Source organism: Mirounga leonina, unplaced genomic scaffold, assembly GCF_011800145.1.
Source record: "Mirounga leonina isolate KUSES-001 unplaced genomic scaffold, KU_Mleo_1.0 Mir_128, whole genome shotgun sequence".
Classification (NCBI taxonomy): domain Eukaryota; kingdom Metazoa; phylum Chordata; class Mammalia; order Carnivora; family Phocidae; genus Mirounga; species Mirounga leonina.
In genome coordinates this window covers 33708965-33733582 of record NW_023270320.1, presented here as the reverse complement: position 1 = coordinate 33733582, position 24618 = coordinate 33708965, and the positions used below count along the sequence as shown (strand labels likewise).

At 35.6% G+C, this 24618-nt stretch overlaps 1 protein-coding gene across 4 annotated transcripts in view; it reads left to right on the top strand.

Annotated features, from left to right (window-relative positions):
- Positions 1-24618, top strand: part of WDR17 (WD repeat domain 17) — a 105214-nt gene that overhangs the window by 42661 nt on the left and 37935 nt on the right. For all 4 annotated transcript variants that reach the window (XM_035004297.1, XM_035004298.1, XM_035004300.1 and 1 more), the window contains 8 exons: positions 572-755; positions 5126-5356; positions 11474-11725; positions 13867-13989; positions 16042-16226; positions 18423-18591; positions 21028-21119; positions 23320-23402. In XM_035004297.1, the coding sequence (XP_034860188.1) occupies positions 572-755; positions 5126-5356; positions 11474-11725; positions 13867-13989; positions 16042-16226; positions 18423-18591; positions 21028-21119; positions 23320-23402 (1319 nt within the window). The remainder of the gene's footprint in view (positions 1-571; positions 756-5125; positions 5357-11473; positions 11726-13866; positions 13990-16041; positions 16227-18422; positions 18592-21027; positions 21120-23319; positions 23403-24618) is intronic.

Genomic DNA, 24618 nt, shown 5'->3' with positions numbered 1-24618 from the left:
ATGGAATGTTATTCAGCCGTAAGAAATGAAATCTTTCCATTTGCAACAACATGGATGGAGCTACAGAGTATAATGCTAAGCAAAATAAGTTAGAAAAAGACATATACCATATGATTTCACACATATTTGGAATTTAAGAAACAGAACAAGCGAAGGGGAAAAATAAGAGAGGAAGAGACAAATCAAGAAACAGACTCTTAATTATAGAGAATAAACTGATGGAGGAGAGAAGGGTGTAGGGGGATGGGTGAAATAGATGATGGGGATTACAAAGTGCACTTGTGATGAGCACTGGTGATGTATGGAAGTGTTGAATCACTATATTGTACACCTGAAACTAATATAACACTATTAGCTAACTGGAATTAAAATAAAAACTTAAAAGAATGATTTCTTTATATTGATTGAATACACTTAACACTTGAAAGTAGACCAAGGCTTGAAATGTGTTCATATCATGTTATTAGGTGTACTAATTTTCATGTATGTAGCTTTTTAAAAATGTGATTATTAATGAAAAGTGTGTTATCTAAAAAGCACTGAAAATGTCTTATTTATATATTTTTTTTAGTTGGATCACCGTTATAATGAATTCAAACTTCACGCAATTATGTCTGAACATAAAAAAACAATCACAGCTATCTCTTGGTGTCCACATAACCCTGATGTGTTTGCAAGTGGCAGTACCGATAATTTAGTGATCATTTGGAATGTTGCAGAACAAAAAGTCATTGCTAAGCTCGACAATACAAAAGGTATATTTATAACTGGGGTTTATTTTACTAAGTGATTTTAGATTTTTAAAATTTATTTGACAGAGAGACAGCCAGAGAGGGAACACAAGCAGGGGGAGTGGGAGAGGGAGAAGCAGGCTTCCCGCGGAGCAGGGAGCCCGATGCGGGGCTCGATCCCAGGACCCCGGGATCATGACCCGAGCTGAAGGCAGATGTTTAACAACTGAGCCACCCAGGCACTCCAAAATTTTTATTTTAATAAGCAAAATATTTTATTTAAATTAGCTCAGGTTTTAAAGTACTGCTTTTCAAACTTTCCAGTGGAAATCTATGTAAGAAATTTCGTATCTTGACTCATTGTACATATATATAAAACTGAAACAAAATTTCATGAAACTAGTGCACCGATCAGTTAAAACAGTCAATACCAAATGATTTCATTAATAGGTAAATATAACAAAACTTCCCAAAATAAATATAAAAATAATTGGTACGATTTTCTTAATGAGACAATTGGTCTAGCCTGTTCATTACTCTATTCCAATCTGAAACATACACGGACAGTGTTACGCATGTAATCAGGGCCCTGCTGAGTTGGTTTCTTTCTTTTATTTTTAATTGGGTCAAGATAGAAAGTCCTCGTTCACACAAGTAGGTCTTAGTGAATTGAATATTATTACACTCTTTCTAGCTAGCCTCTTACCCCATGATAATGATGAAGTTACCATTTTTCTGTGTTAGATGTCACAATAATTCAGTCCCTTTTTGAGTGCCAGGGGTGTCTCAGTTATTAATTATGATTTTGCAAGCTCCTGCTGGATGTGTTTTTCATGGCGGTTGTTCCTCTCACAATTACTGGTTATAACTTTGAGACAGAAAACTGAGATGTGACAGTCTCGCTAACTTTATTTTGTTCAGCTTCTTTATAATGTTCTTTTCGGTATGTAGCAACAATATTGAGAATTCATAGGCAATTATATGTAAATCTTGCTTCCCAGATAATAATAATGCCTTTTGGAACCTTTGGATATGCTCAGCATACTTAGTATATTTCTTTTTCCTTGTCTTTTCAAATTTAGGTCATTAGGAATATTGAAAATACCAGTAAAATAAACCAATTTTGTTACATAACTTTCATCTTAAAAAAAAAAATTTGCCAAACAAGTTTAATTTTTCAACTAGAAAAATGTGCATCTCATTCCCAAGCTCATATAATCTGCTGCTTATTTTCACTTGCAACAACCACTGAGCTTCAGTAGTAGATAGTGGGCAGTGTGCTCCCATCTCTGAGCAAAAATTTTTTTAAAGTTATTCAGTGAGCTTCCATTCATGTAATGGTTTTCCTTAAGGTTTTCAATACGTCAGTGAGAAAAAGCCAAAATACTTTTGGTACAAGGCTTTGTGATGTAGAAACAGCAATTGATAGCCTCAATCAAGATTTTTCATGTTTTTCTAGTCATACCTGTTTCTCTACCAATCACAAATCCTACAGGTTTTTCCATTATTGTTTTTAATGGTCAATAGTACATTTTCTCAATACTTTATATTCAGCTTTATGTGAAATTAATTTTAGGTAACACAATAAATACTCCTTAAATGCTACATGATGTCATTGTTCTTACGAAGTTATCACACAAAATCTATACTAGACTATAACTGCATAGCAACATTTTCTAAATGTTATGGTAGGTACAGATTAGACAGTATATTATTGTATTATCACCTAGTTTATCGACTGATTTGTCATCAAATACCATATGCATCACATCTTTTCATGATGGAAGAGTTTTTTATTCATTAGCTGTGTGCGCCATAGCTTTTTTTGCCACAGAGGATACAATTAAATAAGACTTTTTCATTAGTTGAATCATTGAACATTATATCAAAAACTAATGATGTACTATACCTTGGCTAATTGAATTTAAATTAAAAAATAGCTAAATCCTAAAAAAAGTTTTTTCATTAGCATTTGTAGAATTATTAAATAATTATGATAACAGTTTTGATCACTTTTACGTATTTTTCCTTTCCTTACGTATCTTCCTTTCCTTTGAAAATTTTCAGAGGCTTTACAATAAGTTCCTCATGCCATTTCTAAATATCTTCTTACTTTGAAAATTGAAAGCTGTATTTGCAAAAATATTATGAATATTTTGGTTATTTTCATTGTAAGTAATTCCCTTTGAAATGTCTTAGACTCTGTTTCTTCTTTTCAGAATCCAGCTTAAGCAAAGTAGAAATTTGCATTTAGTCAACCTTTTTTAAAAATCAGTATTAGAACTTGAACTTGCCTCTGTATTTTTTATTTTCATTATTCTGTTTTCCACAGTAATAAAAATTTTATTTAAAACAAGTATTAGTTTGTTTAAATATAAAATGTTAAATTTTCATAAGGTTGAAAAATATCCCACTTGATAATATCCTTTCAGAAAAAACACCCCAAAACATTGTTCCCAATGGATAATAGTACTGCCTACCCATCTTAGAATATTTTGGGGAGAATTAAATGAGTTGATATTTTACAGAGTTCTTAGAAGTACTTAGAAATAATAAACCATTATAGAAGCCTTTTCTGTTTCAACCAAATGACATTGTTTCTGGTCCCTTCTCTTCCTTGCTGCCTCTCTGGAGACATGCATTCAGAGAGCCCGCGTTCTAGTGGCTTTCTTCAGGGGTGCGATGGTGGTTTGACCCATTCAGAGTATCTCATCCCTTATTGGGAAATTCTACTTCTGTTAATGTATTCTAAAACCACATATATTTTTTAAAGATTTTATTTATTTATTTGACAGAGAGATAGAGAGCACAAGTAGGCAGAGCGGCAGGCAGAGGGAGAGGGAGAAACAGGCTCTCCACTGAGCAGGGAGCCTGACGCGGGGCTTGGTCCAGGACCCTGGGATCATGACCTGAGCTGAAGGCAGCAGCTTAACCAACTGAGCCACCCAGGTGCCCACCATATCAGCTTTTTATTGGCCTTACTCATGGACACATTCATTCCTTCTATAAATATTTACGGAGTTACCATTTTATGTCAGGCCCTGAACTAGGCGTTAGGCTTCTGGTTTCTGCCTCTTGGAGCATTAAGGACACAAATTGAATTTACTGTCAATGAACAACTTTCAACTCTGTATCTTTGTTTATAGCACTTCCTCTTCCTGGGAAATAGTACTTATCCCATACATTAAACTCTGCTGCTTCCTCAAAGTATAATTCAAATCCAGCTTCTTTCCAGGACCGTTGCCCAACAGTTCACAAACCTTTCTGAATGTCACAATCATTTGGAAAACCTTGTTTTTGTTTTTAAGATTTTATTTATTTGACAGAGAGCACGAGCACAAGCAGGGGAAGCTGGAAGAGGGAGAAGCAGGCTCCCCACTGAGCAGGGAGCCTGATGAGGGACTCGATCCCAGGACCCCGGGATCATGACCTGAGCCGAAGGCAGAGGCTTAACCGACTGAGCCACCCAGGCACCCCTGGAATACGTTGTTACAAATAGATTCCTGGGCCCGAATTCCATATGAGCTGATGTGCATATTCAGTTTGCTGATTCTGATGGATTTGTTTAAAGTATCTGTGTTGGGAGATTCATAATCTCTGTCTTGAGTTATAAATTTACCATAACACTTATTTTATATATGATTTATTTGATCACAGTAATAGTGAGGGGAATACAATTAACTTTTGTATTTCTCCTATAGTTTAAAAGGGTCTTTTACATGCATGATTATATTTCCTTTCTTAATATTCATGTGGAATAGGTGTTCAGCTATTTTTGGTTATATCCATTTTATAGATGAGAAGACAGGTTTAAGAGGTAAAATTACTTGTTTAGTTCATCTGAAGCAGCACTAAGATTTGAATCTAAACCCTGATAGAACATAGATTGTAGCATTAATTTTATTGTTATTAAATCCCTATAGTTGCATTTAACTTTTCATTTATATAATCCTTATCTTCCCAAGGTATTATATTTATATCTTATATTTAAGATCCTTTAAAGCAGGAATTGTATACCATATTAACTTGTATACCTAGAATGTCTACGAGTCTACACAAAAACTTAGTAAGAATTTATTGCTTTACTATGTAGTTTCTGAAAGAAAAAACTCTATAAATGTCTGCATCTGTGAAGCATATTATGATAATTAGTAGTTTTAAACCTAATGAGGTACTTTTCCTTTCATTATGGAAGCACCCTACATATGTTGCCTGTAGTCTTTAGGGTCACTTTATAAGTCCGACTCCCAACTAGGAAGGTAGTAATATTTTTTTAAACGACAAGCCTATTCTTATAGTTTAAGTTGCTTTAGAAATGTGCAATGGAAATACTATTTAATGGTACATCTTCTTCCTCACGGCTCTGTTACGTATCTGTATTTTATTTCTTCTAGGGATGCCTGCCTCTCTTAGCTGGTGCTGGAACGCAGGTGACGCCGTGGCTTTTGTTTCCCACAGAGGACCACTGTTCATTTGGACCATCTCAGGCCCAGAGAGTGGGGTGACTGTGCACAAGGAAGCACATGGCTTCTTGTCTGATATCTGTATATTCAGATGGCACACCCAGAAAAAGGGGAAAGTTGTATTTGGTCATATTGATGGAAGTCTGTCAATTTTTCAGCCAGGTAAGAATTTAATTTAGTCAGGTTTCTTTTTCTTACCCTATGTGATTTCTTGTTTACACAGCATACAGCCAAAGTTCACAATATTTTAATTTTAAAATAATAGTTGTGCAAATAATATCCAGCACCATGAAGTAAGTTTTATTGTAATATATTTAACTCAGCTGTGCAGATTGTACTTTGAGTTAACCCAAATCCAGTCATTTGCCCAATATTTTTACTTTAAGTCAGTTGTTTATTTCTGTACATTTACTAAGAAAAATGACCCGAATGAATTAAGGACATACAGCAGAGGAATATGATGACTTACTAATACTTCTCAAAAATATTTTCCCACCTGTTTGTAAAATACCATTGTGATATCATAGGTCCTTAGCAAAGACTTTGAACTTGAGATAGAAAGGAACAATAAATCTTTGGATTCCCCCATCAGTTACTTAATCTAGCTGAATGAACGGGTCTGAGGAACTAATTTATGTTTATTTTTTCAATTTAAACAATGATAAAATGTGTAATGGGGAGATCTGAAAATTACCAGAATAGCTCTCCACTCAAAAGTAGTATGGCTACCATTTGAGAAACATGCTTTTAGCCATCTGGCATCTCTGTTGATGTATGTGACTCCTGACTTGCTAGATAGATGGATAAAAGTGCTTTTTAGGACTAAGATCACTACTTTCACAAAATGTATCACATCCAATTTATCTGAAACTAATAGAAGAAAAAAGAAATTGAAGTTGAACAGAAGAAATTATAAAAATTTGAATAAATATTTCTTAAATCTTTCTAACATTAAAAAATGATATATATGATAATTATATATGATTTCATGGATATGTGGAATTTTAAGAAACAAGGCAGAGGATCATAGGGGAAGAGAGGAAAAAATGAAACAAGATGAAACCAGAGAGGGAGACAAACCATAAGAGACTCTTAATCTCAGGAAACAAACTGAGGGTTGCTGGAGGGGAGGGGGGTAGAGGGATGGGGTGGCTGGGTGGTGGACATTGGGGAGGGTATGTGTTGTGTAAGACTAATGAATCACAGACCTGTACCCCTGAAACAAATAATACATTATATGTTAATTTAAAAAATATGTCAAAGGTGATGGGATATCACTCCCTGATTATATTATATAGTAAAGATGAAGAGATTTTTTTCAGATGTAAAAATAAAATGATATATAAAACATTGATATTTTGGTGCCATTTTATCTCAAATACATTTCAAACAGGATCTACTGTTTTACTTCGTAAAGAAAGATAATAATTATACTTCTTTGCCACCTCCCCTCTGCTCTTTGTGCATATCCTCTTGTTCCTTCTGGTTATACTAATGTAACTTGGGGAGAGTTTTATCTGTTTGTTTTAAGTTGGAGTGGGGAGGGATCTGTGCTTGTTTTCTGCTTCATTTGGATTTGTTGTCTCAGACACCCCCACCCAATCTGTTCTGTCCTCTGTCTGCATTGGGAGAAAATTCTGTTTTATAGTTAGTCATTAGGCTCATGGTTAAGTGACCTCATTCACAGACTTTCTCTGTTTGATCTGGTGCATACCACTTCTTTTCCCTCCTGAGCTCTTGATCTACAGCAGTCTTGCTCAGTCCTGGGGTGGGGGGATTTAGGGACAGTCAGGATGGCTGTGTGCTGTGTGTTTCCTCCTCTTGATTCTCTGCGGTCTGGGGGTGTAACCAGATCTTGTTAGGGACTCCCCACTACTCCCCAGCCAGCCTGCACCCAGAGATTTCATAAGGATTGTGATACTTTCTTTTTGAGGAGTCTGTGCTGCTGAGCTCTCAAGAGGATAATGAGGAGTGTGCACTTACTTTGGTCCAAATTTCATTCTAGATATTACTCATATTTCATAATTTGTCACTGTGACCATCTCTTTTTTACTGACTATGGCTTTCTTTTTTTGCCTTATTATTATTAGGCATTTTTTTAATTAGGTATTTTTGAATGTGTTAAGTCCTAAGACATTGAGACATTGTATCATGTATCTAAAATATAAAACATTGAGACATTTTATGCTTATTCTGGCATTGAAAGGATAGGGAGGCATAAAGACCTCCTTTGCCCTTTGTGTCTCCCTTTTGTGGGTTTAAGTCAGAGTGGAATGTATTATATTTCAACATCTGACCTATGACTTCCAGAAGAGGCCATCATTTTCCCATAACTCATCTTCCAGTTATTAAATGAAGTAGTTTGTGCATCTCTACCCCTATCAATCAAGTGTTATTTTTATGGATCCACACATGGATTCATTTACTAGGGCTTACCCTAACAAAGTTCCACATACAGGGTGGCTTAGATCAACAAATGTGTTGTCTCGCAGTTCTAGAGACCAGAAATATGAAATCAAATTGTCAGCAAGGCCCTCTGAAGGCAACAGGCCTGTCTCTTAGCTTCTGGTCCTTCCTTAGCTTGTGTCAGGCCTAGCATCAGTCTTCACATGGCATTCTCCCCGTGTGCATGCAGGTCTCTGTGTCCAAATTTCTCTTTTATAAGGACACAGTCATGCTGGATTATGGTTCACCCTCATGACCTCATCTTAATTTATCATCTGCAAATACCCTATTTCCAAATAAAGTCCCATTCACAGATCCTTGGAGGTTGGGACTTCAACATCTTCTGGGGGGATACAATTCAACCCATAACAACCCCGTACAGACTTGCTGGCCTCATTTATTCCATAGGATGTTTAGCAATGAATATATACAAAACATTAGGGAAGGTATAAATCCTGCCATGTATTTTCCTTTTGCATATACATGAGCTAACGGGTCATAAAGGAAATACTACTTTTTATTCTGATGTTACATTCTGCATTGCGAGTTTGAAGCTTTGAGACTGTTAGCATTAATACTGATGTTATGCTTTTTACTTTTCCTAAGGAGTGGTCACCTTTATTGGCACAACAGATTATTCTATCTCTATGTAACAAGATAGAATTTATGTCCTCCAGGTTCTTGCAGGAGCCTAAGACCTCAAGCTCTCTGCTGTCCGGTCTTTATCTCTCTAGGGAAAAAAAGGAAATATTCACGGAGGTGATGTTGCTGCCTTTTATGCCTTCTCCCTTTCAGTCTGAAAAGCACCACTTTATTCTATATTTGTGTATTGGATTTTCATGTAAAAATTCACCAATGAACAGAGGATTCTAGAGCCAAAATCACTAGAAAACTACTCTAGCTATTTTAAAATTATAGTTTTGGACAAAGCTAGGTCATCAGAAGTTTTTTTTATTTTCATAATAGAAATGTTTTCATTGAATTGATTTTTGTGTTATTCCAAGGATGTGCATGAATCAAATTTGCATGGTTTTATTTTAGAAATGTTGATGATATTCCCTGTGTCATACTGCATTCCCTTTTTGAAAACACACAGGAGACCTGTAATTTTGGTCTCAGTTCTGGGAAAAGTGTTTCTCCTGAGCACTTTTTTTTTTTTTTTTTTTGTCTTTTTGTTTTATTTTTATCCTATGGACACGGTGAGTTATGTAACCTTTCATGATTTTTTTTCTTCTTTGCTTTGGCCACTGGTTTCAAAATCAAAATTTGAACAGCTATGTGGATTATATACTACCTCATTATTTCATTTTAATTTATTTTTAATTTTTTTTTCATTATTTCATTTTTAAACCCCAATTTTCCCTTGCCCTGGTTTTTGGTTATGGTTTTTTGGTTTTGTTTTTTGTTTTAAATTTTATTTATTTATTTGAAAGAGAGAGCAGATAGAGAATGCATACAAGGTGGGGAGGGCAAAGGGAGAGGGAGAAGCAGACTCCCCGCTGATCAGGGAGCCCAATGTGGGACTCATTCCATGACCCCAGGATCATGACCTGAGCCAAAGGCAGACCTTAACTAACTGAGCCACCCGGCGCCCCTAGTTTTTGTTTTTTGTGCAGAAATTATCAACCTTACCTTCTTATTGACTTATTCTTCTCAAATGCTTCTGTCGTATCTGACAACACAAGTTGCCTGATATTTGTATAATAAAATAGAGTGCGCCTGGGTGGCTCAGTCGGTTAAGCGTCTGCCTTCGGCTCAGGTCATGATCCCAGGGTCCTGGGATCGAGTCCCACATCGGGCTTTCTGCTCTGTGGGGAGCCCGCTTCTCCCTCTCCTCCCCACTTGTGCTCTCTATCTCACTATCTCTGTCTCTCTCAAATAAATAAAATCTAAAAAAAAGTTTTTTCAAAAGAAAAAATAAAATAGAACATAAATAAAAATAAATAATATAAAATAATGAAAGTATTATCAGCTGTTCTAATGGTTGGCTGTAAAATTTTATAGATTTAGTTTTCTATTTTTTTTAAATTAATCATTTTTTTTATTTAAAGATTTTATTTATTTATTTGACAGAGAGACACAGCGAGAGAGGGAACACAAGCAGGGGGAGTGGGAGAGGGAGAAGCAGGCTTCCCACCAAGCGGGGAGCCCGATGCGGGACTGGATCCCAGGACTCTGGGATCATGACCTGAGCCAAAGGCAGACGCTTAACGACTGAGCCACCCAGGCGCCCCTAGTTTTCTATTTTTTATAATAAAAATGTTGTTACTAGACTGAACAGAAAACCGTGGCTGTAATTCATAATCATTTTGACTAAGCATGGGCTTTCAAGCAACATGATTTAGATACCATAGCATTTGCATTGCAGATTTTCCCACGTTTGTGTTAGTGGGTTGTTTTTATTTTTTTTCACATTCTGGAATATTTTTCATAAACCATTGACGTTAACTGGCACATGCAGATACCTGAAAATTACTTAAGAAATGGCTTTAGTATAACTTAGGTTGATCATTTTTCGGTCTCTCTCTGACTTGTAATGATTTGTTGTATTAATATTACTGTTTGTTAGATCAAATAGCAATTTGGCAGATACTTATTTTGGGAAAGAAGAAGCAAACTTTTCTCGATGAGGATTTCAGGAATTTGATAAAGCCAAATAAAAGAAACATCACATGTACCTTCTATGATTTTATATGCAAAAATTCTAAATAAAATGTAAGATCAACATCATAAAGAATAATGTATTCTGACAAATTTAATCCCAACCCAGAAACTGTTTAAGGTTTTCAGTTCATTTTATAAATAGCTTATAAATCCAAGGAAATTTATTTTTTTGCTTTTATAATCTGATATGTTGAAAAACAGTATGTAATGGTGATATTACAGAAGGAGCTATGGTATCTCTCAGTTGGGTTATTGTTTAGTAAACACTTCTGGTGGCGTTTATAATCCTCAGGAGGAGTTGGTTCTGTGAAGACTGTGGTCTGAATACCGTTGTCTTGCTGCCTTTCCTCGGAATGGGAGGCCGGTTAATTGGTGCCCCATGTAGTGTATCAGCAGAAGCATTTTTTCCCCCATTGCCAGTTGTGTCTAAATTTGGAAGGAACAAGAGGGTTGTTTGATAATCCTTTGCTTCATTTAATTCCACATGTTTTATGTCCCTATTTTTCTGTCCGCCTTCTTTGTACTGGTTGTCGGGAGTGAGTTATGCTTCTGAGCACTGCTGTGATGCATGAGGAAGGGGGGACCGTAAATATTGATATGCTGCTTATAACAGGCCTTACTGTTCTTAGCACTTGAAGTGACTAACTCACTCTTTTACAAAACTCTATGAGCTAAGTATTGTTATGTTCTCCATTGTACAAATAAAACACTGAGCGCACAAAGATTCAGTGTCTTGTCCAAGAGCACAGAGCTAGTCGGTGGTGGAACGAGGCTGTGCACCCAGGCAGTCGGCTACAAAGTCTGTGCTTTTAACCACAACAGGGTGTTCCTCTTGGTAAGCACTTCCCTATCCCCACACTGCTGCAACTCAGTGGAAATTGTAGTTGATGACATGAGCCTGGGTATTGTTTACGTGCGTCTTTTTCTTTTGTCATTTCAGTAACATTTAGGGCACCAGAGATGGCCAGAGCAGAGCAGTTCAGTCTGACTTTCATCTCATCCGGATCCCTGCACTCCTGTGTCACTTAGGACCTCTGCACACAAAGGCCAGATCTCTGTTCCCAGTACTCTCAGAGACCAGGGATGTGCAAAGAGGAAATTAGTATGACCTCAGTTGTTGATTTTCTTTTGAGCATTTTGTTTAAAATCTTTTTCTTTATATTTTAATAGGTAATAAAAGTCAGAAACATGTTCTGAGACCTGAATCTCTTGAAGGGACAGATGAGGAAGATCCAGTGACAGCCCTGGAATGGGACCCACTGTCTACCGATTATCTCCTAGTGGCTAATATGCATTTTGGAATTCGCCTGCTAGATTCGGAATCACTTTATTGCATAACAACATTTAATTTTCCCAGTGCAGCAGCTTCTGTTCAGTGTTTGGCCTGGGTTCCCAGTGCTCCTGGGACGTTTGTAACTGGGGGTAAGTTTACCCTATTCCCCAAAGTTTTAAATATGTGTTTATTCTCTGAGTCAGGGAAGTTATAGTCTTTTATTGGTTAATTTTGTATAAAATGTATTAATACCCAATACTATCATTTATTATAGTAAATGCCTAGTTTACTTTTATTTATACTGTATGTCATTAACATAATGACAAATAAATATGAAATTAAGGCCCAGTTTTCCAGGTTTCTGGTTATAAATTGGACTGTATTGTGTATGTGCACACATGTGCTCAGGTTTTTGTGTTTGTGTGTAGAAGACAAAGATAATTCAGTTTCAGTCATGGAAGGATGACAGTAAAAGTACTAACTAGAAAAACATTGATCTAGATGGGAGCTCTGTTAGCCTCACTGATAATTTGGACAGTCAGTGACCATGAGTACCTAATTAGACCAAGGCATTTTCTATCTAAGTTGGAAATGAAAGTGGGGTTTATCATCATGGCTTGAAAGGAAGCTCCTTCTTGGTTTCCCAGTCATGAGACAATTAGTAAAGCTAAGAAGTGACAGGGGATGGGAAGATAAGTACTTAAGCTAGTAATTAGAAATTAAATAACTCCTTCTACTGGTTTCTTAGGATGATGCAAGAGAGAGGTCTCTGAAAGACTTGAGTACTTTCAGCTACTGTATAAATACTTCCCATATTTGCTTAATGTGAAATAACAGAGTCTTTATCCTCACAACTGTCTTGAAGAAATTCTTTACTTCTTTAAGCACTTACATTACTCATGGATATAGATGGAGTCTTACGTAGCTTAATTGCCTGTCATTTTGTATGATATAATTAATGACAGGCAGGAACATTTAAAATATATTATCATTGTTCCTGAGTTAAAATTCACATGCCATAAAACTCAGCATTTTGTTTTGTTTTTTAAAGATTTTATTTATTTATTTGACAGAGGATGAGAGAGAGCACAAGCAGGGGGAGTGGCAGGCAGAGGCAGAGGGAGAAGCAGGCTCCCCGCAGAGCAGGGAGCCTGATGTGGGGCTCTATCCCAGGACCCTGGGATCATGACCTGAGCCGAAGGCAGACGTTTAACCGACTGAGCCACCCAGGCGCCCAAAACTTTCAAGCATATGGTTCAGTGGTGTCTGTAGTCACAAAGGTGTACACCCATCACCATGACCTCACTGTGGGACATTTTGTCATGCCCCCAGTAGACTCGGTAGCTGGTAGCAGTCGCTCTTCATGAACCCCTCTCCATGGCCCCAGGTGCACACATGTGTGTATTTAACTGCTAACCTACATTCTATCTCTGTGGATGTACCTAGTCTGGACGTTCCATAGAAATGAAATCATTCAGTACAAGTGTCGGACTGACCATAAAGTTTTCAAGGTTCATCCATGTTGTAGTGTGTATGAATATTTCATTCCTTTTTATGGATGAATAATATTGCATTGTATGGATATGCCAGATTTTGTTTATCCACTTATCAGTTGACAGACATTTACCTTGTTTCCACTTTTTTGGTTTTTTTGCTATTAGGAATAATGCTGTGCTGAATGTCGGTGTAGAGGTTTTTGTGTGGACATAATGTTTATCATTCTGTTGGGTATATGTGTAGGAGTAGAGATGCTGAGTCATATGGTAACTGTTTAATCACTGGAGGAACTGCCAGAAAGTTTCCCAAAGCAGCTTCTATATAAGAGGTGGGATTTTCAGGAAGTCGGGGAGCTTTCTAGTTGGTTTTTTGGTATGTCAGGTAGTCTTGGTTGCAGGTGAGCAAAGGGGCAGTTTATGTACATTTCAAAAGACAAAATATTATTTAATGTTAGAGGTGCAAAGTTTTTTGTAGCTGGCTTCCCTAGAGCAAAGGTGTCAGTGGGGTGCTTTTTTTGTGATCAGACTCTGATAATGATCTTTGTAGGGGGAAGCCGCCAAAGCAGACAGTCCTTAACCCTAGGAAAGGATTTGGAACAGAAAAAAGCAAAATAAGCCAAACATTTAAAGGATGAATAGCATTTCACCTGTTTCTTTGGGTTATTGTACGATATTGTTTGAAGAATGTTAGTAAAATCTTGCAAGTTAAAGTTTTTGTTACTACTTTTGTGTCTGGGCATTTTATGTTTCAAATAAAACTAGTTAATATAATGCTTTTTTCTTGATCTGACTAGATTCTCAAGTGGGGGTTTTGCGCATTTGGAATGTTTCAAGAACAACACCTATTGATAATTTTAAATTAAAGAAAACAGGGTTTCACTGCTTACATGTACTTAATTCTCCTCCAAGAAAAAAATGTAAGTAAAAAATCATCAACATTTAATATTTTAAAATGTCAGATTTACTGCTATCAAATAAAATGACTGATATGGTGATATACAACTGAACATAGTAAAAAAATAAATTTACACTGTATGTTAGCCTACTGGAAATTAAATAAAAACTTGGAAAGAAAAAGAAAAAAGAAACATACCAAATACTATATGCTACTGAAAAGCAGGTTTTAAAAAATGGTCTTTGACAATGTGTACTAAAGAGCTATCAAGGCCACATAATATCTAATATTACTAAGTTGAAAATATTTAGAGCCAAGTTATATTTTTAAAATGCTAATAAATGAGGATATTAAGATAATCTCAAATTATCTACATAGGGAAAATGAAGCATGATTTTGGTGAAAATAAGAAATATCAAGAGTAATAGATCAAATAAAATTGATCTGAAATAGGAGACTTTATGTTTTAAGTGTGGCTCTTTTACAATCTGGAGGGTTTATAACAAAGTTGAAATAACCTAAATATTTGAAATATAGGATCTGGAACATATATTCCATGGTTGAATACCAGATGTCACTGATTAGTAGTTGCTCTTTTGGATATTCTTTATTTTTGTCTACTTTTTTTTCTGATTACCTTTTATTGCTTCTCTAATCAAGAAAAAAATAAAATACACTTAAGCAATAAAGGAAAGACTCTGGAATTTGGGGGGAAGTTTAGAATTTGAATTTTTCTTAAACATGGGATGACTGAAATTTTATAGATTCTCTTCTTTCTCGTATTTTTTTTTTCTTATTACAAGAGTGGCCTCTGCCCATTAGAGGAAAAACCAAAAATATAAAGAAGCACATACCAATCTTATCATTATTAAAGCAAATCCTTTCAGGATAACTATTATTAGACATCTTGTTTTTTTCCTTCCAATTTTTTAAAGTAACAAAGTGTGAAATAAGAAAAATTATGTGAAAATGAAAAATTTTAGATGTAGACATACTCACCAAATCCTTTAAAAAGATAAATGACAGATACATAGGTGCGTATAAGGTATCAACACCACCCATAATGTCAACAAATTAAAATATTAGAGGAACCAGCCATGGAAGATGCTAATTTTAATGAAACTGTCAGCAGTATTTTATTGAACCAAATGCCTCTTTTGTTATTAGTAGTTTATGCTACTTTGGACTTCCTGTCATTGTCAGATTCTGAGAGATGAGTGTTATCCAAAAGAATGCAATAAGGAAGACTTTATTATATTTGGATCAAAAAGAATTTACTGGGAAATATTCATCTCTATTCTATGTAATTAATATAGATTGGCCTGATCATTTCCAGCAGTATCATTATTTTGAATTATGTTTGCAAGAGAATATTCACGTTCTAAGGAAAAACTTCTTGAGAGAAGACAAAAGACAAGACAAAGAATATACAGAGAGACATATTAATATAATTTAAAATTGAGAAATGGAAGTGAATGAACAGTGAAAATAAACCCGAGGAAGAAGAGAGAAACATTGAGATGCAAATGTATGTCAGGCAGTTGTGATTCTTAATTTGGGTGCTAAATTACAGTGAATTACAAAGAACCTCAAAAAGAATTATTTTCATTGGATTGGAAATTAGTGGAAGAGAGTTATTAGCTTTAAAATAAAAACATTCTCATGCATGTTTGTGTGTGTAGAGGGGAAGTAAGCCATTAGTCAGCATTTTGAAAAAATGATTCTAATTAAAAAATAATCATGCTGTGGTTTAATTTATGGGGCGATAAGAATCCAAATATTCACAACATACCATGGTTCCTCACTAATTTTCATCCATTTTGCTGCACCTGCACTTTTATACATCTCTTCAAAATAACATCCACTTTTACATATACGTATGTATAATTTTTAGCCGTGCTGCAGAAGGACTTCTGTGGCAGAAGTTGTGGTTCTTGCCTCGTGGTTTACTGATATAAATTCTGGATAAAAGAAAACAGAGGGGCATCTTTATGAATTAACCCTGTGGTTTCATTCCAGCTGATGGGAAGCTGTTGGTGTAAATATTTACTTGTTTATTTTTTTCTTTTTTCAGTTTCAAGCCAGTCTCCAACTAAAAATCATTATATGTCCTCAACAAGCGAAGCAGTTTCGCCCCCAACTCTGACACAGAATCAGGCATTTTCTCTTCCTCCCGGGCATGCAGTATGCTGCTTCTTGGATGGTGGGGTTGGACTGTACGACTTGGGAGCCAAGAAGTGGGATTTTCTCAGGGACTTGGTATGTCTGCGGTCATTCCTTCTTTTATACACAACACTTATTTTGTGTTAGCTCATGATGTTTACTTTTACTTACACACCGAGATTGTTAAAGTTATTCTCGTAAAGAATTGTGTGTTAGGACTTTATCTTGGTTGGCTGAAACATTCTAGAATTACGTACAGAATGATGGATGATGAAACTAGGACAGTTCTTAAAATTCTAAGTTTTAAACTTCTTTCAATATTAATGTTTATTTAGCTTATGATTACTCTGCATGGTTGGTATTTTGTACACCACCTGGATCCTTCATATAGTACTGGAAAATTACATTGCTGTACTATAGTTTGGAAGCAAAAAGAGAAATAAATATTCTTTCAGGAGGAAGGACAAGTCCGTCTCTGCCAGTTACTCCAAGCTTTATTGTTCATATGTGTGAAATGAACAAGGTTGGGTTCAGTGTTTTCTAAGATTTTCTAAGATTTCTAAGATTTATTGCTGTTATCGAATCAGTACAGTGATTCTGTGATTCTGTAAACTTTTGTTCTCATGATCATTAAGCTTCCATATAAATTAGAATACAACCTCACTGAGGACTCACATTTTTGACTGATTTTGTTCTGTGCTTTAACCACCTAAAATAGTACCTGGCACATAGCAAGACTTTATTCAGTTTTGTTGAATGAATGAATCTGTGAATGAATGAAGGCATGCAATAATGTATATGGTGTTGTAATTGATATTTGTCAAGAATCAGCTTCTTTAAATCTCCCTATTTCGGACTGCATAAAAATGCCTTTTTATTTTTTACAGGTTTGCATTAGACTCATCTAGGCATTTAAAAAACTTTTAAGTGTTGGTTGTTTTTTTGTAGAAAAACTTAGAAAAGGAATATAGAGCTATACTTAACCCTTGTAAAATAATTGAGGGAAAGAAAGTAATACTGTATCATTTTAGGACAAATTTAATTTTGTCCTCGAGTGAAAAATTTGAAATATGGCCAAAAAATTTTTGCAACAATGTGTAGCTTATTTTTAAATATCCCTTTTGTAGATATTCTCTAGATTATTTCATTTTCTTTCCATGTAAACTTTTTATATAAACTCTTTTCCAGTGTGGTCAGCTCTCCTGTACTTCAAATTATCATTTACTTTCCAAAAAATTTATGAAAAGGAAGGGAGAAAAATATAAGAATACGTTTAAATCTATAAAAACTTATATTAGCAAAGAAGAAATCATGCAATCTAAGTTCAGTAGAGTTTCTATTGAGTGTGTGTCTTCATATTAAAATATTTTATTTAGAAAACTATGTAATTCGAGAGTTCTTATAAAAACTAAGATATTCCTTGATTCTAAATTATTTCAGTGGCTTGTTTTCACTTTAATAATGCCTGCCAGTCAGGGGCGCCTAGGTGGCTCAGTCATTAAGCATCTGCCTTCGTTCAGCTCAGGTCATGATCCCAGGGTCCTGGGACCGAGCCCTGCATCAGGCTCCCTGCTCCGCGGGAAGCCTGCTTCTCCCTCTCCCACTCCCCCTGCTTGTGTTCCCTCTCTCGCTGTGTCTTTCTCTGTCAAATAAATACATAAAATCTTAAAAAAAAAAAATAATGCCTGCCAGTCAGAAGAGATAGTGATTTTTTTTCCTTATAATTTTCAAAGAATAAAGTTGTTAGAAAATTTTGAACAAGACTAAAAATCAAGGCTATGCTGGGTTCTTCTTATTTCTGCCAAAATCATGAAGTTCTTTTGGAGTATGTCATTGGTATAAAAAAGAGAATATTTGCATTTAAGGACCTATAGTTTCAATTTCATCTTAGTCTTTTATTATATTTCCAGAATGACATAATAAACATTAATAGTTAATTGCTTTATGAATTTCTAGCATGGTATCCTGTATATGAATATCAGAAAAGATACGTTTTGCGTTCTTTTTCTTTTTTTAACATCTTTGTATTTAGTTGCGGATTGGAGGCATTGTGGTTGAATAAAATCTAGGTCTGTACAAAAGAGTATAGTAATAACAGCGTAGAGAACATTCAACCACAACAGTGATTCTGATTTTGTATATACATGTATATATACATATATAATATATATATTTTTATATAAATATTTGGAAACTGTAGTACATATGTTACCTTGACTATACATTGTAGTTTGTTTATTAGTAACATGAATCTTCCTCAGTAGTTGTGACTTCTCTACGCTGCATTCCTAGGGACATGTGGAAACGATCTTTGACTGCAAATTCAAACCTGATGATCCCAATCTTTTAGCAACAGCTTCTTTTGATGGCACTATCAAAGTCTGGGACATAAACACACTAACTGCTGTCTACACCTCCCCGGGTAATGAAGGGGTTATTTACTCCCTATCATGGGCCCCAGGTAAGAAGTGTTTTATTACAATCAAGAGTGCAGTTAGATGACTCTCCTAACTTCTGTTTTCATTTGAATTATATTCTTCTCTCAAAGCCATCTTGCTCCAAATAATTGCAGGGGCAAATTAGTACCAACATATATGTTGGTTCCATTTCTGTGGGGTTTTTGAATAAGCTGCCCCTGCCCAGGCACTTTGATTTCTGGACTTTTCTATATGACATAATCATATAGAAAAACCACAGTCAATAAGGATGATCTTTTTGTTTGTTTGTTTTTAAATTTTTTAAAGTTTTTAAATTTACTTTTTTCATTATGTTGAGTTAGCCAACATATAGTACATCATACGTTTTTGATGTAGTGTTCAACGATTCATTAGTTGCGTGTAACACCCAGTGCTCATCCCAACATGTGCTCTCCTTAATACCTGTCCCCCGGTCACCCCATCCTTAAGGATGATCTTGACCCATCGAATTTTAGCTGCATTTGTATATCTATGCTTTTCAAGGTATAACACATTTTATGGGACAAAAGTTTTCCTTAAAATTTTCATGTGAATCAAATGCATGAAAATAAAAAAATATATGTATCTCTCCCTGACACATGTTTGTGAATATGAATGATTTTATATAATCACAGTTCAATTTTGATCATGTAACTCGATATAAATTCTACCTTTGTAATATCGAAGAACTTTTATGCCAGAATAGGACCTTTTGTTTGATCTCAGAAAAATGCTACCTTTATACCTTCCCGTACTTAAAGGAGAAAAAAGATGTCCTTGAAACTTCTGACTTTTTTTTAAAAAACATTATTTCCCTATATCATTTTGCACACCCAAATGAATTTTTCACTTTATAAAGTATATAGAGTGCTTTTCTTATTTGTCCTAGTGACAACATATTAATTTAAAAACCACATATAACCAGGATATAGCTTATTTTTTAGATCATCTTCTCATGCACAGGGATTTTTAGCCTTGAATTTATGGGCTGTTGGGGGGTTTTGATGTCTTCAGGGATGCTGGGAATCTCTTGGATTTTATGCATAAAAGTTTTAGCGTATGTGTGTACATGCCTGTGTCTGTCAAAGATTATCATAGGAATCGGATTTTCAGAGCGGTCCGTGATACAAAAAAGGCGAAGAACCTAGTGCTGTTTTATTTATCCCTCTCCTCCCACAATGAGGAGAGGATCCAGTAAAAGAAGATCCACCTCTTACTCTGACAGTAGTTGTTTCTGTGAGCAGAACATACTTAGGGCCATCATGGATACAAGGCCAATTAAAAAAAAAAGATACTTCACTAATTAAGAAGTGAGGCACGAAAAGAGCTAATCAGATCTCTTACCTGCTGCCTTCTTCCTATTCATCCCTATGTGACGCTTTGTGATTACCAACATTTATTAAAGAGGGTCTGAGAGGTTGAATAACTTGCCCGGGTTACATGCTTCGGGAAAGTAGAAATGTTGGAAAATGGAAATTCTTTTTTTGAAATGTGGTTACTGAGGAATCACTACTTTTAGCTAAGTATGGATAAAATTTAAAAGATTAATGAAGGTTGATAGGGATGGAAGTAGAGGATAGAGGATTGCATAACTTGCTGTAATTTTAGAATAGCAACCACAGGAAAAGAAAAAAAAAGTACAAATTAATATGGAAACTCCTCCTCAATAATTTGAGAACCCAACAAGGGGAGCAGAATGAAAATACTAGAAATACGATAAGGACTTACTTTTTTTTAGGTTTATAATCATTTATCACAAAGTATTTCCTCCATGTTTTACTTGTAGGTAGCACAGGAAAACTGTTCCCTTTTTTTAATGGAGAAAGCCTCTTCTTTGACTGCTTTGCAAGAAATTCTTAAGTACTAGATCATCTACTAACTTAGCAGCACTTTGATTTTCACAGATTTTTTTATTTCTTAAAAACAAAGAGCATTGTTTATGTTTTTGATTTTAAAAACCTGAATTTTTTCATGTGTTCTGCTTTTAGAAATGTTTTCCTAATTAGAAAGAAAAAAAACCTTACTAGATGCAGTGTAAAGAAAAATGTAAATACTGACTGGATATGTGATAGTATTGAAGAATTATTGATAATTTTTTATTTGTGATTGTGATAGTTTGGTCATGTTAATGAAAGAGTCTTTTAGACATTTGTACTGAAGTATTTATTGATGAAATGATAGAATGTCAGAGATTTGCTGCAAAGAAACCCAAGAGGGACTATATACAAAACAAGAGTGATCATATTTTGATAATTGTTGAAGTTGTATGATGGTACATTCATTATACTATTCTCTATTTCTATACGTTTGATAATTTCCATTATAAAAAACTTTAAAAAAACTACTTTGTAAATTCCAAGTCTTTTTCAAAAATGATATTTTGAAAAGAATTACATGTGTGGCAAACATTTCATATAAGGACTAACAAATTGTTTCCTAAGGTGATTTAAATTGTATTGCTGGAGCAACTTCCCGAAATGGTGCTTTTATTTGGGATGTTAAAAAGGGCAAAATGGTGCAACGATTTAATGAGGTAAGGTGTATTTATTACTGGCTGAATAGTATAATGTCTTATACTGCCTCATGTTTTGTAAATGCTTTTCTCTCTTAATTTAATAATCACCAGGTGACATTATGTTCTGTCACTTGGAAAAAAAAATCCAAGAGAACATACACATGTTGAAATGAATTCTGAAAAACGTAGATGGGTCTAAAATACAAGAATTCACCTAAAGTTGCATTAGAGATTCAAAGGAATTCTGAATCATCTTCCACAAAATTATCTGGGCAAATATTTAATAGTTGTAAAAAGACTAAACTTGGAACAAGTTCCAAATTACAGTCTAAATTCTGTTACAATTAGCTTTTCACATAGGGAGAATTCTTTAACGTCTTGAACCTGATTCTTCACCTGTAAGATGGTGAAGTTGGATTATACAGTTTCTTGGACTTCCTTCCACCTCTCAAATTCTCCATGACAAGCACTAAAACCTCCCCTCTTCCTGCTTGTAATCATACAGATTGTACTTGACTTCTGCCTGGAGTTAAATTGTCATCCCACATTTTACTGAGTTCCACTAATATTTGGAAACTGCGTGTAATCTCATTGTAATATGTTAGATATGAATCAAGGGAAATAGGAAAGGATCTCTCTTTTGAAATTTCATTAATTTCAAATGACTACTGTTGGAGTTTATTGAATATATAATTTATTTGAAAATAGCTTATATTTGAGACTTTAAAGCCATTTATACAAAAAACTGATTTTCCTCTGAGGATCAAGCAGCTTTGATCTAGGGGACACTAAAGTAATGTGGGAAATGCAGAGTATTAGGAAAACTTTACCAAACACCAGTAAACAATTTTGCCCTCCAAAGAGGAAGCTTTGACAAAGGCCTGTGTAGTTACTCCCCTCCCTTTCTCTACATAACAATACTTTCAGTTCAGCAGTGCCCCCAACCTGCCCTCTGCCCTCCCATCAAGAACAGCACTGATTCTGTAATAGTCACGTAAAAAGAAAAGAAATGAATCTGAGAGAAACTTTTGACCTAAATTCAAAGATGTTATCCTTAGGTGTCACTTCTGTTGATCTCGTCTTGCGGCATCTTGGCCTCTTGAGAACTCAAATATCTGCCTATCAGCACTGCCCGGCCCCACCCTGACTCCAGGCGACTGGCATCCTAGCATCAGGGGTGTGTCTCTCACACCCATTCATGTCTTCCCAGCATTCAGGAGCATAGTCGAGACTGATCGAAAAAGTACTTAAATCTAGGGTAATAACTATGGGGCAAGGTCAGTTGTAATTAACTGAGTTACGTGTGTCTCACAGAAGGAGATGCAGGGTCTTAGAAGCCCTAAGTTGCATTTTTCTTGGGCTAAACGAAGCTGACGGGAGGCCTCCACTCCTTCAGTTACGTGAGTGTAGAGACTACCGCATTTTGTGCCCATCTTTATACAGCTACCCCCCTTAACCCCCAAAGAGGAAAGAACAGCAAACTAGAGACCACTTTAGTAAAGTCGCCTTCAAACTCAAGGTAAAAAGTCACTTTAGTCTCTCCTTAGCTGCAGCCAAAACTGATCTGCTCTATAAAGTTAAATAAAAGTTGGAAATGGGTTGATTGCAACCTTTATTCACCCATGTCCCAGTGGATGAATGACATTCCCATGTATAATATATTCCTTGTGGTTTTACAAAGGCTCCTCATACTGGTTGTGACTACAACCCTTTCCTTCCCCAGTCCCAAGAAGGCAGAGGAACGGGTCAAATAGACTGATGTGTCACAGGAAGAGCCTTAAATCCTTCTCCTTTGTTTTTATAAGATAGAAAACGTTGAGATTTAGGAGAACAACCAGTAATAACAATTGCTTGCAGTGTTTCTTACACTGTACTTGTGGTAGCACTGGGTCAGGAAGCAGACAGATCCCTGTCTTCCTCTGCACACTGGGACTTCTGGAAAAGGCATTAAGCACGGCTTTCCTCCGCAGATCCTGGCTCTCTACCAGTGTCTGCGAAACAGAAATAGAGCCGCTTAATTGATATCTTAACACAGGGGGTTTGTTTTTTAAGTGTGATAGCTTTTATATTCCTCTTCCTGCTGTTGATAGTAGTACTACTCTGTTAGCATCGTCTAGAGTAAGTTCCTAACGGAAAAGCAATACTAGAAGAAGTAAATAAATAAGAGAAAAAAGGGGTGAATTATTTTTTATTGATAGGTATTTTGCATTTTTTGAAGCATGGAAAAAGTGGAATATTCTGCGTTGCCTGGAGTCATAAAGACTCCAAAAGAATAGCCACCTGCAGTGGTGATGGTTTCTGGTAAGTACTATGTATGAAGTTACACTGCTTACGAAAGATGTATTGATAATACCCATTGTGTCATGTTAGCACATACATCAGAGTAGTCAGTGCGATTCCATCTGCACGGCTGCACCAACCCTCACCAGCGTATAAGCCCATACGGGCACATGCCGTGTTGCCGTATCAGTACTAAATCAGCACTGAAGAGTGCGGTGATGTTTAAAATAAATAAACCAGTAATTTCTGTCTAAATGAAGATACTACCAGAGTTGTAACTAACATACTGTGAATTGCCTCAAAGAAACTTTAAGAACTTTTCATCAAGAGTCTAATTAATCCTCATCATATTTTTGAGGATTTCAGTTTTACAAGTGATTCAAGAGATATCAAGTGCTCTAGAAACCTGTTCACCTTTTGTAGATGCTGTTGTTTATAAAAGGATGAACAGCCTTTGCAATGAGGACTAAGGTAATGCATGTGGGAAATGCCTAACGTCTCTGACCTTCTGTGTCAGAAATAAGTGCTCTCTTAATTCTGTTAAGTCCCAGGAAAAAGTAGGTTTCCAAGGAATATATGTAAGGGAAGAATTGCCTTTGAGCTATTGGGCTGCTCTAAGTAGTAGTATCTTTGACAGGCGGTATAGACATGCACGGTTGCTGCAAACATAGTAGAGGTGGTCTCCTGGTGGGTTTTGCAGTACCCGGCCCAATTTTCTCATCCTTTCTTTAATTTCAGTGAAAAAGACAGTTCGTATGGAAACCAAAGATCTTCACCAGGAAGTTGAAATTTTCCAGAAATAAGCAAATTAGTGATTTTTTTTCCCTGAAAAGAACTCTTTGCTAATTGATAAATACCAAAATAGGAAAGATGTGCCTCAGAGTTTTTTGATAAGGTGATACACAGTTAGCTTTACCGTGTACTTTCAGGACACCACTGGTCTGATAAATACCACAGGTAATGACTAACATTTGTAAGCATAGGTCACCACCAGTAGCCTCAGAAGTCTGGCCTACTGTTGTTTTAGAGGATCTTTTCTAAAGACTTTTAAAACCCTGTAATACATTAATTTATACACAGCTTCTTCTTTTTTCCTTTTTGGAATCAATTGCCCTGTGTTATGGCAATGATATAGTTGGGTATTAGAGCTTCTTTAATTTTTGCAGCTAAAATATATATTTGGGGGAGAAGGGATTCTCTAAATTGCTAGTTATACACTTAGAACATGCCACAACAA